Source organism: Lampetra fluviatilis, chromosome 51 (assembly GCF_964198595.1).
Source record: "Lampetra fluviatilis chromosome 51, kcLamFluv1.1, whole genome shotgun sequence".
Classification (NCBI taxonomy): domain Eukaryota; kingdom Metazoa; phylum Chordata; class Hyperoartia; order Petromyzontiformes; family Petromyzontidae; genus Lampetra; species Lampetra fluviatilis.
This window is the reverse complement of record NC_136325.1, coordinates 9,233,378-9,249,203: the sequence shown is the minus strand read 5'-3', so window position 1 is coordinate 9,249,203 and position 15,826 is coordinate 9,233,378. Positions and strand designations below refer to the sequence as shown.

General features: G+C 52.3%; 1 protein-coding gene across 1 annotated transcript in view; it reads left to right on the top strand.

Annotated features, from left to right (window-relative positions):
• Positions 1–3,511: 3,511 nt before the first annotated feature.
• Positions 3,512–15,826, top strand: part of LOC144948954 (procollagen C-endopeptidase enhancer 2-like) — a 36,964-nt gene continuing 24,649 nt past the window's right edge. The window contains exon 1 of the mRNA XM_078878712.1: positions 3,512–3,793. Coding sequence (XP_078734838.1) covers positions 3,663–3,793 — 131 coding nt within the window. The 5' untranslated portion in view covers positions 3,512–3,662. The remainder of the gene's footprint in view (positions 3,794–15,826) is intronic.

The window sequence follows — 15,826 nt, the reverse complement described above, 5'->3', positions numbered from 1 at the left end:
ATTTCCCTTCTACGTGACTTTACCGAAAGAACCAAGAAGATGAACCGCCTGCAATGATTGTCCATTGTCGAGGGGCAATGAAGCACGCTGCGGTGGTTAAATGTTGACATTATAGCGACACTATGATCCAACATAATAGAGATCTTTAGGGTTAGATCGCGTAAGTATTTAAATGTGTCGTTAAAACCCGCCACCACCAGACACAGCCAACTAGTGAGGGTTGTCACGTAAACAGAACGTGGCCAATTCGTCATGGACGATATTGGTCGCGAAAGCCTGCGCGTTAAACTGACTGTGATCTCAAATGATAAATGTTTTATACCGACGTTTCGGACAATTTCCTTTCTTCACAGCACCTGAATATAGGCCGGAGAGAAGGAATGGATAATAATTGTTGACGACTGCACTTTACACCGTGGGACCTGACGGGAATTACATCGTATTAATCGATTATGAATCCATGCAGAGTTCCACATCTACTGGTTAGTGACATTTGGGTAACGTAGTATTGGCCAAACATCCCAATGCTGAAGAAATACCTACAAACAAAAATTACCTAATCGGGATCACACACAACAGCAGCAGCAGCAGGAGCATCGCCCCTTTACTGAGAAAACTTGGCAGGACCCTCTTGAAAAAAACAAGAGTCTTGAGACTCATCAGTGAGGCTTTCCTGGGGCAAACCAAAGCGAGTCAGTCACCGTGACGCTGCCATGCATAGCTGTGTCGACAGAGGGCAGACGCGGAGCGGCGGCTTTCACTCGGCACCCCTCCTCCCCAGGGCCGGGTGAAGAATGTTGTCGGCCCCTGGGCTACCGATGCTGTGAGGCCCCCAGAAATATTTTCAAAAGGAAAAGAAAGTTAAAGAAAAATACAATTTATTTTTACACGGCTTGCAACAAATAAAATTCAGCGTTCACAAAATTAAATAACTTTTTATACTCGTAGTTCTTTCGGTAAAGTCACGTAGGTAAAAAATGAAATTAAAATTAATAAAAATAAAACAATAAAATCACGACGTTTCGGAGGCAACACAAGTCTCCGTCCCACCTGATGACGGAGACTCGTGTTGCCTCCGAAACGTCGTGATTTTATTGTTTTATTTTTATTAATTTTTATTTCATTTTTTACCTACGTGACTTTACCAAAAGAACTAAGAGTATGAATCCTTGCAGTCAGGAAAGCTTCAAATCTATAATTAATAACTTTTCACTTCATCTCTGGAGGCCTTCCAGCTGACGGAGGCCCATGGACTGCAGCCCGTAAAGCCCCCACGCCTTGATCTGTCCCTCCCCCCCCCCGTGTGACCATTTGCAGCGTTATCCGGCGAGCAATTTCCCAGCTGATGGCAATTGTCATTGAGCTGAACAAGGTGTGTCTGTTCACTTACGCTGGACTAATCCTTTCGAACTGGGCAGAGGAGCGGTGGCGCGGTGGTTGGCGCACTGTGCGGCTCCGACCTGCGTTTGATTCCCGACATCGGCGGCGAGAGGTGTCTGGGTTCTGACGTGGCGAGGCGAGGCGTTCGACCGCCAGGCGATGGACATAAACGCTCCACATTAGTCGTCGTCTTCTTCTTCTCGTCGTCTGGCTACTGACGATGGCGATGCAGAGCAACTTACAATGCCACTGTCAGATCTGAATCTGTAGTTATTACTGGAGGAATCCGATTAGTTCTGTATTTCACAGAAGTCCAGTCGGGGCACGGGGTAAGAACGTGACAACAACAACAACAACACAAACACAAACACACGGTGGGAGTGCTAAGTACAGGGCGACAAAAAATCGCCCAAACACAAACAAACACAACACCAAATCATCCACATCCTACCAGGCAAAGCCCACTGAGGGATTCACTTATTTTTCAGAAGCGACCTCGAAATTCTTTCGCACCGTACGTAGCCAACCGTGCTAATCGGGGGTGCGATGATAGCTCAACGAAGTGGCTCATCATGTGGACATCATTTATAGCAAAAATAATCATCTAAATAACCTCGATACATGTTTCTAAAAGTGGTCCCGGGGCCTATCTGGCGTGTAGTTATTGTTGTTGTTTGGCCCTGCAGAGGGCCGTTGGCGTGTCTTGTTGTTGTTTTTGCTGCTCTGGAGACCGGGAGATCAATGATGATCGACGTTCGGTCGCCGCGTTTTGGCGGCATTCGCCGTGACTTCTCGCTCAGCAGAGTGGGCAGCGTGAAGGATGCCCGACTTCCACTGCGGACTACAAGAATCCTCCGTCCCACGCTCGTGCCACCCTCGTGCTCAGTGCAGTTCCATCTCGACTGGCCTCTTCACTGCCACGCCCAGGGTTGCCACCTGATCCGGCTTTGACCCTGACGGGTCCGGGAATTGGCATCTGTTCTGCGGTGACAGGAATGGCCTTGTACCAAGATCCCGTGGAATTGTGTTGAACTTACATCGCAGTAGACTCGCACGGTTATTGATGGCCCGCGGACGAATGCGAAATATGTGCGGGTCTGGTGCGTGGAAAAAATGACAAGCGGAGCCTCGCCACTTGGATAGACAAAGATTCCGATTCTGATTTGTAACTCTCTCGCCGCGGAGTTGGGCCGCCTCAAAGAACACACGACTTGTTCCGGCAACTTCACCCATTGGCTGTCGCCTGATGATGCTGGTTGTAATAACCGGCGAAACGTCGGACTCGAATTGTAAATGTTGTGGGTTTACTCTCCAACACACCGGTGTGCCGAACCAGTAAATAATTGGCACGTTCTGTTTACGTGACAAATCCCCTTACTAGTTGGCTGTGTCGGGTGGTGGTGGGTTTAACGACACATTTATATATTTACGCGATCTAACCCCCAAAGAAACCTCTATTATGGAGTGGTATGTTTTAATAACAACGCCCTTTAGTTTAACCAGGAAAGCCTCGCTGAGTATTTTAAAACTCAATTTCAGGAGGTTCCTGCATGGAGTGGCTGGCAATTGCCCATGCCACCCAAGTGGAGCCCTGCGGTGGCCAGGAGGAGCTGTTAACTCCATCGCCAAGTATGCAGGAGGTCGTCGGCTCGTTCCCGATCCTGACGATGCCTGCCACTGCATATTTGGAGTTTGCGGTGTCTCTCTCGCTCGCTCTCTCTGCTCGTGGTCGAGTTTGTCCCCCCCACCCACCCCTCCACATTTAGAATGAACATCACCACGAGTTGAGAGTTTTTGGCTGCAACTATAAATGTCCACGTGCTGAGAAGCCGCCACTTCGTTGAGCTATCATCTGTGATAACCAGGTCGCTTCTGAATCAACAGAGCCACATCGCTCAGTGGTGCCTTACCTGGTCAACGAAAAAAAGTTTAAATAGCGTATCCACTCTCCTGACTTACCCACGCAGCACTCTCCACCCACCCCCTCACCACTGGCCTCGTTCACTCACCTCTCGGCTTCTCCCAACAACTCCCCCAGCCAGCCACTCCTCTCTCTCTCTCTCACCACCCCCCATTCACCCGAAGCCGAAACTCTCCCCCACCTCCCCCAGACATTTTTCCCCAACCCAAACGAGAGGGAGAGTGAGTGAGTTAGTGCCTCCGGACAAGAGATCCCATTCTCATCCCCCGTGCCGCATCCGTCGCCGGCTCCGAGCTCGCTCTCAGCTCTGCCACGGGCCGGGATCGTCGGCCGCGTCTCCCTCCTCGGGACGTGAGGAGCCATGGCCCGCGGAGGAAGGTCCCCTGCTACTCCTTCGCTGCCACTGCTGCCGCTGCTGTACTGGAGCTGCCTGCTGCTGCTGCTGATGCTACTGCTGGGGCTCGTGCAGGCTGTGAGCGAGAACGAGCCGAGGTGAGACGCTCACACCACGCGGGCACTCACTCACTCGCAACTGCACCAAGTGAGTTGAACTTCTTTCGCGCCGTACGTGGCCAACCGTGATAATCGGAGCCAAAGAGATGTCCCGCTCGCATCCCCTTGCGCAGAGGAAGACAGTGGTCAACATTACACTTTCTCTCAGGCTGGAGGGCGAGTCTGTCCATAGGACAATCACTATTAACTTCCCCACAAAGTGGTTCTCGATTTTATCGACCCCGGATGAATGATAGGCTGGGTCCATCCTCAACTAGGATTTGAAATCGTGACCTCATTGCGAGCCGCGCTCCAGCGCTGAGCCGCACGGCCGGTTGAGTGACACGTGAGAATCAGTAAGATAACAAATTCGTAGTTGAGTTATATTTGTATTTACATTTTAAAGTGATCTGTTTGCCTTTCCTATACTTTGCCCTCCTATCATGTTTGTTGAGATGTTTGTTGTTGTAACGTTCTAACCCGCCCCTACTGAACACCTGTGAACAAGAGCTTTATAGATCATCGGATTCTCCCAGTGATAAACACTGACTCTCATTCATCCTCTACTGAACACCTGTGAACAAGAGCTTTAGAGATCATCAGATTCTCCCAGTGATAAACACTGACTCTCATTCATTCTCTACTGAACACCTGTGAACAAGAGCTTCATTGCTCATCGGATTCTCCCAGTGATAAACACTGACTCTCATTCATCCTCTACTGGGTGGCATCATCGGGGGCTCCTCTCAGCGGGTAGTGGCGTTAATCCCGGATCAGCTCGACGCCCGCTGTGATGATTATAATATTAACAATTGTATTATAATAGTTATAATTATATTATAATTATAGTTGCACGCAAAGCTGCACGTCACGCGAGTCAACAACGGCGCTCGCCACCGTCAGGCCTGTCACGTCGTGTCCACGCCACAATCAGCGTGGACGATTCCCGCAGAGACGAGGTGGGGTTACGAGAAGGATGTTGAGCACTTTCTCTATAGCGGGGGGGGGGTGGGGGGGCCGGCACGCGGTGGCTCTTGAAGGGACCGCCGCTTCGTGACGCGTCTCGTAGTCACCACGTGGCATCGCCGGCTCTTGGAATATTGATGGGGTATTTTTTTTTATTAGTTGGCATTGGCAGTGGCATGAACTATACTGTATTTATGTACGGTATGTTAAACCTCTTTACCGCACCTCAGATTTCGCTCAAGGCTAAGAGAAACATTCCTCGATAAAGGAATCTTTATTATTCCATTGTTGTTATGATTAAATACCCCGTACTGTAGCATTGCGTACTGTAGCATTGTATCAGAGTAATACGCATAACTAGTACCATGATTTAGGGGAAATGGACGTCGTAAACGCGATTAACATTCTCATACTTCATGAATAAGCCTTTAATTAGTAATTCGTTGAAACTTTGGAAATTGTTTTATATTCAGAGGCAGATTCCGCACGTCCGATTAGCACGTTTGTCTAGGTACGGTGCGAAAAAAGTGCTCATTGTGCTTTGGTGGGAAAGGCTTCCTCCAGATTTTGGTACAGAATGTCCAAATTGATATCGGCAGCGTGGCTGCTGCGTTTCTACGACAAACCTGGACGAAAGCCGAATTTCCACCCTCACTTGAATGTCGCCTCGAGCAGCTTTGCGTGCAGTTGAAAGTCATTCGCTGTGTCAACTTACAAGATCAGTCCACCCACTGCTCGCAGCTGCGACTCCGTGGCGGCATTCAAAGGAGCGGGCGCTCACGTGCCCGTGAAGAGCCGAAAGGGCCCCACGTTGGGAAATTGCGCGATTTTGTTGTCAAACGAGCGCGAAGCGAATTCATCTCAAGGGGCGCGCACCTGGTACGGCAAAGGAGAAAATGAATCAATGATGACAGGGTCGGCACAACATTTTCCCTCTGTAGGCTGAGTAAGGCGTAGCGGTCAGACAGCTGCGCTTTTCCCCCCTGACGACATCCGTGCGGTTGGATGTTTGTTGAACTGTTGGCTTCGCTAAAAAGTTCGCGTCCATCGTTTGGAGCTCCCTGACATTGTGCCTGTCTGTCCCAATTAAAGCCCTGCTGTGTTGCTCATCCTTAACCGACCCTTGAACGACCTCCGACAGAAAATAAAGCTTCCCATGTAGATCCCCTGCAGCCAATCAAAGCCTTCCATTAACATTTCAGAGTAAAAATAACCGCACAAATGTCGGGTCTGGAAGCCATCGTCGGTCATCGCACTTTGGATCTGATCGCAAAAATATACCATAGGTACGGTGCGAAAGAAGTTCAACATACAGGGACTCCTCGACTCACGAACGAGCTAGATTTCAGAAGTCTGTTCGTCAGTAGATTTGTTCGTAAGTCCAACTTTACTCCTGTCAAATCCCAACGTGTTATACGGCATGTACACTAAACACGCGGAATGGCTTTAAAAATTGTATACTCTCCTGTAGATGCCACTGGTCCTTCGTGTTCTTCAGATGTAGATGCCACTGGTTCTTCACGTTCTGTAGATGTAGATTCCACTGGTTCTTCATGTTATGTAGATGCCACTGGTTCTTCACGTTCTGTAGATGTAGATGCCACTGGTTCTTCATGTTATGTAGATGCCACTGGTTCTTCACGTTCTATAGATGTAGATGCCACTGGTTCTTCACGTTCTGTAGATGTAGATGCCACTGGTTCTTCACGTTCTATAGATGTAGATGCCACTGGATCTTCACGTTCTGTAGATGTAGATGCCACCAACGTCATCTATTGCGCGACGGTTGAACTTGCGACTCTCAGTCCGAACAGGCGACTGGACATACGGACAGGTCTGTTCGTATCCCTGAAAGTTCGTAAGTCGAATGTTCGTAAGTAGAGGAGTCCCTGTACACAACGCAGTTCTAAAGGCCCATTGAATCAGACGCCCCCCCCCCAACGAAGTGAATGGAAACAATCGTGGCGGCAATTCCGTAGGCGGAACGGCGAGCACAGGCACCCTGGCTCCGTGCCAGTCATTAAAGCCCCCTCGGGGTGGTTGGTGGTGGTGGTTGGTGGTGGTGGTTGGTGGTGGTGGTTGGTGGTGATGATGGTTGTTGGTGGTGGGGGGAGTAACAGCGAGACGCTGAACTTTACAGACCCACGAAGCGGGCGATACACATCTGCTGTGTGTTACTCTGCCAGGGGGGTCCAGCGGCGATGGGAATATGAACGAATTAGGGCACATTACCGCCTCTAGCTCGTTGCCCTTAGACGACGACGATTTGAACGGGGGCCGAGATGCGAGTCCCACGGGAGCGGGGGGTCCTCGCTGCCACCGACCGGAGGGACTTTGATGTCTTTCCCGCAAAGTTTTGGGGCTCGGAGAGGCCTGGCCTTGCCTGCCCCCCGCAAGGGGCAACGCATTGAGGTTGTTTTGGATAATTTTGCGGCGGCGAAAAATGTCCAAATGTTGGGGCCACGTTGTTGCGCTCTCATTTGTGGTTGCCAGGTGGTTGCTTCTGAGAAAATGAGTGAATACCTCAGTGGGCTTTGCCTGGCAGGATGGGGGTGGTTGAGTGTTGTATTTGTTTGTGTTTGGGTGACGTGTTTACCTTACTTGTGCTGTGCACTACCATCGTGTTTGTTGTACTGCTTGTTGTTGTGTCGTTCTCACCCGCCCCTACTGGACATCTGCGAAAGAGCTTTGCAGCTCATCGGATTCCTCCGCTATAGATACAGATTCAGATACTGACGATTGTTTAAAAAAACACATCCCTGCGGAGGGAGCTGGTAGGAACGTTGGGTTGCTTGGTCAATGGCCAGGGTCAACGGCGGCGTGGTGTATTCCGCAAATATGCCCGACTGTGAGGGCGGGCACAAGCCGGCGTGAGTAGGATAAACGTTGAGTTTTATAAGGGCACCACGGGGTGACCAGCCCCTCCCCACCCAGCCCCACCCCTCCCACCCCCCACCCAGCCCCACCCTCCCCACCCAGCCCCTCCCCACCCTCTGCACCCAGCCCCTCCCCTCCCAAACCTGAGACTTTGACGCGCTTGAAGCGCTGCCAAGACGAGCAGCACGCAGCACGCGGTCGTGCAAATTGTGCAATGTCCGGATCATTGAGACGGCACGCGCGAGCACACACGCGGCCCGGCGTGCAGTGCTTGTGTGCTCGCCTTGATGCCTTCCCCTGGGAGCGTTGTTGGCAAGTGAGAATGGGCAATTTGTGTAACAACTACGCTCACTGCAGCAAAGCCAAAGATGCCCCACCCCCCCTCGTTCCCCGTGTCGCATTAACAGACTGTTGGGGCAAGTGCTGTTAGCGAGCATCTATGAAGGCCGGCACGGCGCACGAGAGGGTGGGTGGCCAACACCACGCCCGGCCGCCTTTGTCTCCCTAGTGGCGATGTTTACACACACCGCGCCAGGCACTCATTTTGAGGCTGAGTCGACCTAGGGGGGGAGAGGCCCAGGACATGTTCGGATAATCGTCACCGGTGTTGGCCGTGAGCGGGAATCGAACTCGGGACGGTGTGTTCGTAGCGCAGCGTAGACCGCTACGCTACCGCTCCCCAACACACACAGACACACAGATACAGACACACACAGATACACACACAGACACACACACGCAGACACTCACACACACAGACACTCACACACACACGCAGACACACACACACAGACACTCACACACAGACACTCACACACACAGACACACACACAGAGACACACACACAGTCACACAGATTCACACAGACAGACACACACACAGACCCACATAGACACACACACAGACACATACACACACACACATACACACACACAGACACACACACAGACACACACACAGACACACAGACACACACACACAGATACACACACACAGACACACACACAGAGACACACACACAGTCACACAGATTCACACAGACAGACACACACACAGACCCACATAAACACACACACAGACACATACACACACACACATACACACACACAGACACACACACAGACACACACACAGACACATACACACACATACACACACACAGACACACACACAGACAGACACACAGACACACACAGATACACACACACAGACACACACACAGACACACACACAGTGACCCAGGTTTGCAGTCGAAGGCTGCAGCGGCTTGTGGAGCGCCGCGGGTTTCTCCTGCGAGCTGCTGCCCAGCGTGACATTTGACTTTCAATTTTATATTAAAAACGCTGAAACGATCTCATCGTTCCTCATTATCCATTGCACGGATATTGTTTTGTAATATAATATATACAGACAGTGTTGGCGTTTCTTTGAATGAAAAAAACCCTGGATGGGAAAGCTGAGAGAGAGCGAAAAAAGCACATCACGAAGCTGTGTTGACCGAGTGGCGAGTCATGTTTGAGTCGGGTGTTAGAAGGAGGCTGGGAACACTGTCCATCACGCACACACACTCCGCACACGTGGAATGCACTGTACTCACCCACGCCGCAGAACGCACATGCAGCATCACACACCCCATCACACACACCATCACATAGCATCACACACACCATCACACACACACCATCACACACACAACGTCACACACACCATCACACACACCATCACACACACACCATCACACACACAACGTCACACACACAACGTCACACACACACAATCACACACAGCATCACACACACACCATCACACAGACCGTCACACACACACACAAAGACACACAATCACACACACAAGACACACATACACACCATCACACCCAACATCACACACACCATCACACACATCGTCACACACACCATCACACACACGCACACCATCGCACACACAAATACACCACACACACACCATCACACACACAAAGACACACCACACACACACAAAGACACACACACCATCACACCCAACATCACACGCACACACCGTCAACACGACGCTTGTGCTAGGCTAGGTGCACTTCGAGGCACCTAACCTGGCACAAGGAGGCTCAGAGAAAACAATGTCATCCCACCGCTCGCACACATGGCAAGTTCCATTCAGAATCCGAATTAATATCCTGGAGAAATCCGGTGAGCTAGAAAGCTCTTTTTTCACAGATGTGTCCAGTAGGGGCACGGGGTCAGAAAGTTACAGGCAACAAATAATCCAACGAAACAATAGGCGTGCGAAGTGTGGGAAAGGTAACAATACATATATACAAAGAAACACATTCCTGTGGAGGGAGCTGGTAGGAACGTTGGGTTGCTCGGTCAATGGCCAGGGTCAACGGCGGCGTGGTGTATTCCGCAAACATGCCCGACTGGGCCGACTGTGAGGGCGGGCACAAGCCGGCGTGAGTAGTTGAGTTTTATAAGGGCACCACGGGGTGACCAGTCCCTCCCCACCCAGCCCCACCCCTCACACCCCCCACCCAGCCCCTCCCCACCCTCCCCACTCAGCCCCTCCCCTCCCCACCCAGCCCCTCCCCACCCTCCCCTCTCCACCCAGCCCCTCTCTCCCTCCCCTCTCCACCCAGCCCCACCCCTCCCACCCCCCACCCAGCCCCTCCCCACCCTCCCCACTCAGCCCCTCCCCTCCCCACCCAGCCCCTCCCCACCCTCCCCTCTCCACCCAGCCCCTCTCTCCCTCCCCTCTCCACCCAGCCCCACCCCTCCCACCCCCCACCCAGCCCCATCCTCTCCACCCAGCCCCTCCCCACCTAGCCCCTCCCCACCCTCCCCTCTCCACCCAGCCCCACCCCTCCCATTTTTGGATGCACGACGGACGGACACAATAATCCCCTGTGGGCTGGTGGAACCAGGTGGTTCCTACCAGTATAACATGTATATATACAGATACCTGTCAACCCACACGGTTTACCCCGTATTCTTGTACAGGGAAATTGAGTTTACAGCTCCATACGGCGTACAGCCGTTTCAATACAGGACAAAAAACCCTAAATGTCTTTGTGTTTCGTCCTTGTGATGGGACTTTGTATGATGGACGTTGAGATTGATAACAGCACGGGGTGACCAATACGGTCTGAATTTGTCTGTAATAAGATAGGGCACTGATAATGGGTTGACAGGTATGATGTTTTATACTTAAGTTCGATTCGCGAAAGTACACCAAAACCTGGGCACGGCAGCTAAACAACAGCAGGGCCAGTGGCAGACCACGCCAAGACAACGGCACGCATCATCATCGATAGCAAAGACAACGACACGCATCATCATCGATAGCAAAGACAACGACACGCATCATCATCGATAGCAAAGACAACGACACGCAGCTCCATCGAATGCACTGCACGGGCGAAGTGCTGCAAGTTCGCTCACAGGAGGCGAAGGGGCAGACCTCGGGTGGAATGTGTTGACTGCACGTGGATGAATGCGCCTGCACCCACACACCTGTGCTGCCCAGTCTGTCCGTTCACATGGACACAATCGCACACACACACGGCAGTCCATTCACATGGACACAATCGCACACACACACACACACGGCGATCCTTTCAGCACTTGGCCGCTATACACGTGCACGCGATAAGCCACTTCGTTGAGCTGTTTTTCGCACAGCGGGCTTTACCTGGCGGCATAACAAATGTATAGTTTGTGAGATGGGCACAATCGCACACGCACACAGAAATCTATTAAAACGGACACACACGCGCATTATATCACACCGCGCACACACTAGCTTACACCGCACACACACACACACAATCTCTCACACACACACGATATCACACACACACAATATCACACACCACACACACTCTCACACTGCACACACTCTCACACACACACACACTCTCACACCGCACACACACACACACACTCTCACACCACACACACACACAATCTCACACACACACACACTCTCACACCGCACACACACACACACACTCTCACACCACACACACACACTCTCACACCGCACACACACACACACACTCTCACACCGCACACACACACACACACTCTCACACCGCACACACACACACACACTCTCACACCACACACACACACAATCTCACACACACACACACTCTCACACCGCACACACACACACACACTCTCACACCACACACACACACAATCTCACACCACACACACTCTCACACCACACAACAACAACAACCGCCATTCGCCACTAAGTGGCGGTGACGTCACCACGACGCTTGTGCCAGGCCATGTGCACCTTGAGGCCACGTGAAGTGTCGAACGCCCGCTGGCAGGACGTCACGGGGCAGACCCAGGTGCCACGGGTCGACTGACCGAGATGACCGAGATGACTGGCTGATGCACCACCTGTGCCCCCTACTGTACCAACTTGCTGTGCTTTAGCCACCCGGCGCTCCGCTCGTTGTTGTGAGCGTCGCTCCTCCGCCCTCCGTTGTTGTTGGAGGGCGACTGCCTCCAACTGCCCAGTAGCGTCCTTCACGAGCCTCCTCCACTGAGGCCGATCATACCACACACACACACAATGTCACACCACACACACACTCTCACACACACACAATCTCACACACACTCTCACACCACACACACCGCAGACACACACACACTCTCACACCGCACACCCACTAAAGCACTGGGTGTTAACGATGCCTCAATATTGCCTCCGAATCTCACGATTACAGACATTGTGCGTGAGGATCAACGCGTTTCGCTTCACGCGTGTTGCATATCATGGATTCACGCGTGTTCCATGTGATGGATGCACGTGTGTTGCATGTGATGGATTCACACGTGTTGCATGTGATGGATTCACACGTGTTGCATGTGATGGATTCACACGTGTTGCATGTGATGGATTCACACGTGTTGCATGTGATGGATGCACGTGTGTTGCATGTGATGGATTCACACGTGTTGCATGTGATGGATTCACACGTGTTGCATGTGATGGATTCACACGTGTTGCATGTGATGGATTCACACGTGTTGCATGTGATGGATTCACACGTGTTGCATGTGATGGATTCACACGTGTTGCATGTGATGGATTCACACGTGTTGCATGTGATGGATTCACACGTGTTGCATGTGTGTGTGTGTGTGTGGGAACGGGGTGGCCGGAGGTTGATAGTGAATCATCACACCTTAACTAAACACACGTGCGCGCGCACACACACTGGTCCATTCACGCCTTCATTCATACAGCCACACACACACACAGCTACACACACACAGCCACACACACACACAGCCACACACACACACAGCCACACACACACACACACAGCCACACACACACACACAGCCACACACACACACACAGCCACACACACACACAGCCACACACACACACACACAGCCACACACACACACACAGCCACACACACACACACAGCCACACACACACACACACACAGCCACACACACACACACAGCCACACACACACACACACAGCCACACACACACACACACAGCCACACACACACACACAGCCACCCACACACACACAGCCACACACACACACACAGCCACACACACACACACAGCCACACACACACACACAGCCACACACACACAGCCACACACACACACAGAGCCACACACACACACAGAGCCACACACACACACACAGCCACACACACAGCCACACACACACACACAGCCACACACACACACACAGCCACACACACACACACAGCCACACACACACACACAGCCACACACACACACACAGCCACACACACACACACACAGCCACACACACACACACACACAGCCACACACACACACACACAGCCACACACACACACAGCCACACACACACACACACAGCCACACACACACACACACAGCCACACACACACACACACAGCCACACACACACACACACAGCCACACACACACACACACAGCCACACACACACACACACAGCCACACACACACACACAGCCACACACACACACACACAGCCACACACACACACACACAGCCACACACACACACACACAGCCACACACACACACACACAGCCACACACACACAGCCACACACACACACACACAGCCACACACACACACACACAGCCACACACACACACACACACAGCCACACACACACACACACAGCCACACACACACACACACACAGCCACACACACACACACAGCCACACACACACACACACACAGCCACACACACACACACAGCCACACACACACACACACACAGCCACACACACACACACACACAGCCACACACACACACACACACAGCCACACACACACACACAGCCACACACACACACACAGCCACACACACACACAGCCACACACACACACACAGCCACACACACACACACACAGCCACACACACACACACACACAGCCACACACACACACACACAGCCACACACACACACACACAGCCACACACACACACACACACAGCCACACACACACACACAGCCACACACACACACACACACAGCCACACACACACACACAGCCACACACACACACACACAGCCACACACACACACACACACAGCCACACACACACACACAGCCACAAACACACACACACACAGCCACACACACACACACACACAGCCACACACACACACACACACAGCCACACACACACCCACACACACACACACACACAGCCACACACACACACACACACAGCCACACACACACACACAGCCACACACACACACACAGCCACACACACACACACAGCCACACACACACACACAGCCACACACACACACACAGCCACACACACACACACAGCCACACACACACACACACACAGCCACACACACACACACACACAGCCACACACACACACACACACAGCCACACACACACACACACACAGCCACACACACACACACACACAGCCACACACACACACACACACAGCCACACACACACACACACACAGCCACACACACACACAGCCACACACACACACAGCCACACACACACACACACACAGCCACACACACACACACACACAGCCACACACACACACACACACACAGACACACACACACACAGCCACACACACACACAGCCACACACACACACACACACAGCCACACACACACACACAGCCACACACACACACACACACAGCCACACACACACACACACAGCCACACACACACACAGCCACACACACACACACACAGCCACACACACACACACAGCCACACACACAGCCACACACACACACACACACAGCCACACACACACACACAGCCACACACACACACACACAGCCACACACACACACACAGCCACACACACACACACAGCCACACACACACACACAGCCACACACACACACACACAGCCACACACACACACACACAGCCACACACACACACACACACAGCCACACACACACACACACACAGCCACACACACACACACAGCCACACACACACACACACACAGCCACACACACACACAGCCACACACACACACACAGCCACACACACACACACACAGCCACACACACACACACAGCCACACATACACACACAGCCACACACACACACACACACAGCCACACACACACACACAGCCACACACACACACAGCCACACACACACACACAGCCACACACACACACACAGCCACACACACACACACACACAGCCACACACACACACAGCCACACACACACACACAGCCACACACACACACACACACAGCCACACACACACACACACACAGCCACACACACACACAGCCACACACACACACACACACACAGCCACACACAGCCACACACACACACAGCCACACACACACACACAGCCACACACACACACACAGCCACACACACACACAGCCACACACACACACACAGCCACACACACACACACACACAGCCACACACACACACACACACAGCCACACACACACACACACACAGCCACACACACACACACAGCCACACACACACACACAGCCACACACACACACACAGCCACACACACACACAGCCACACACACACACACACACAGCCACACACACACACAGCCACACACACACACACACACAGCCACACACACACACACACAGCCACACACACACACACACAGCCACACACAC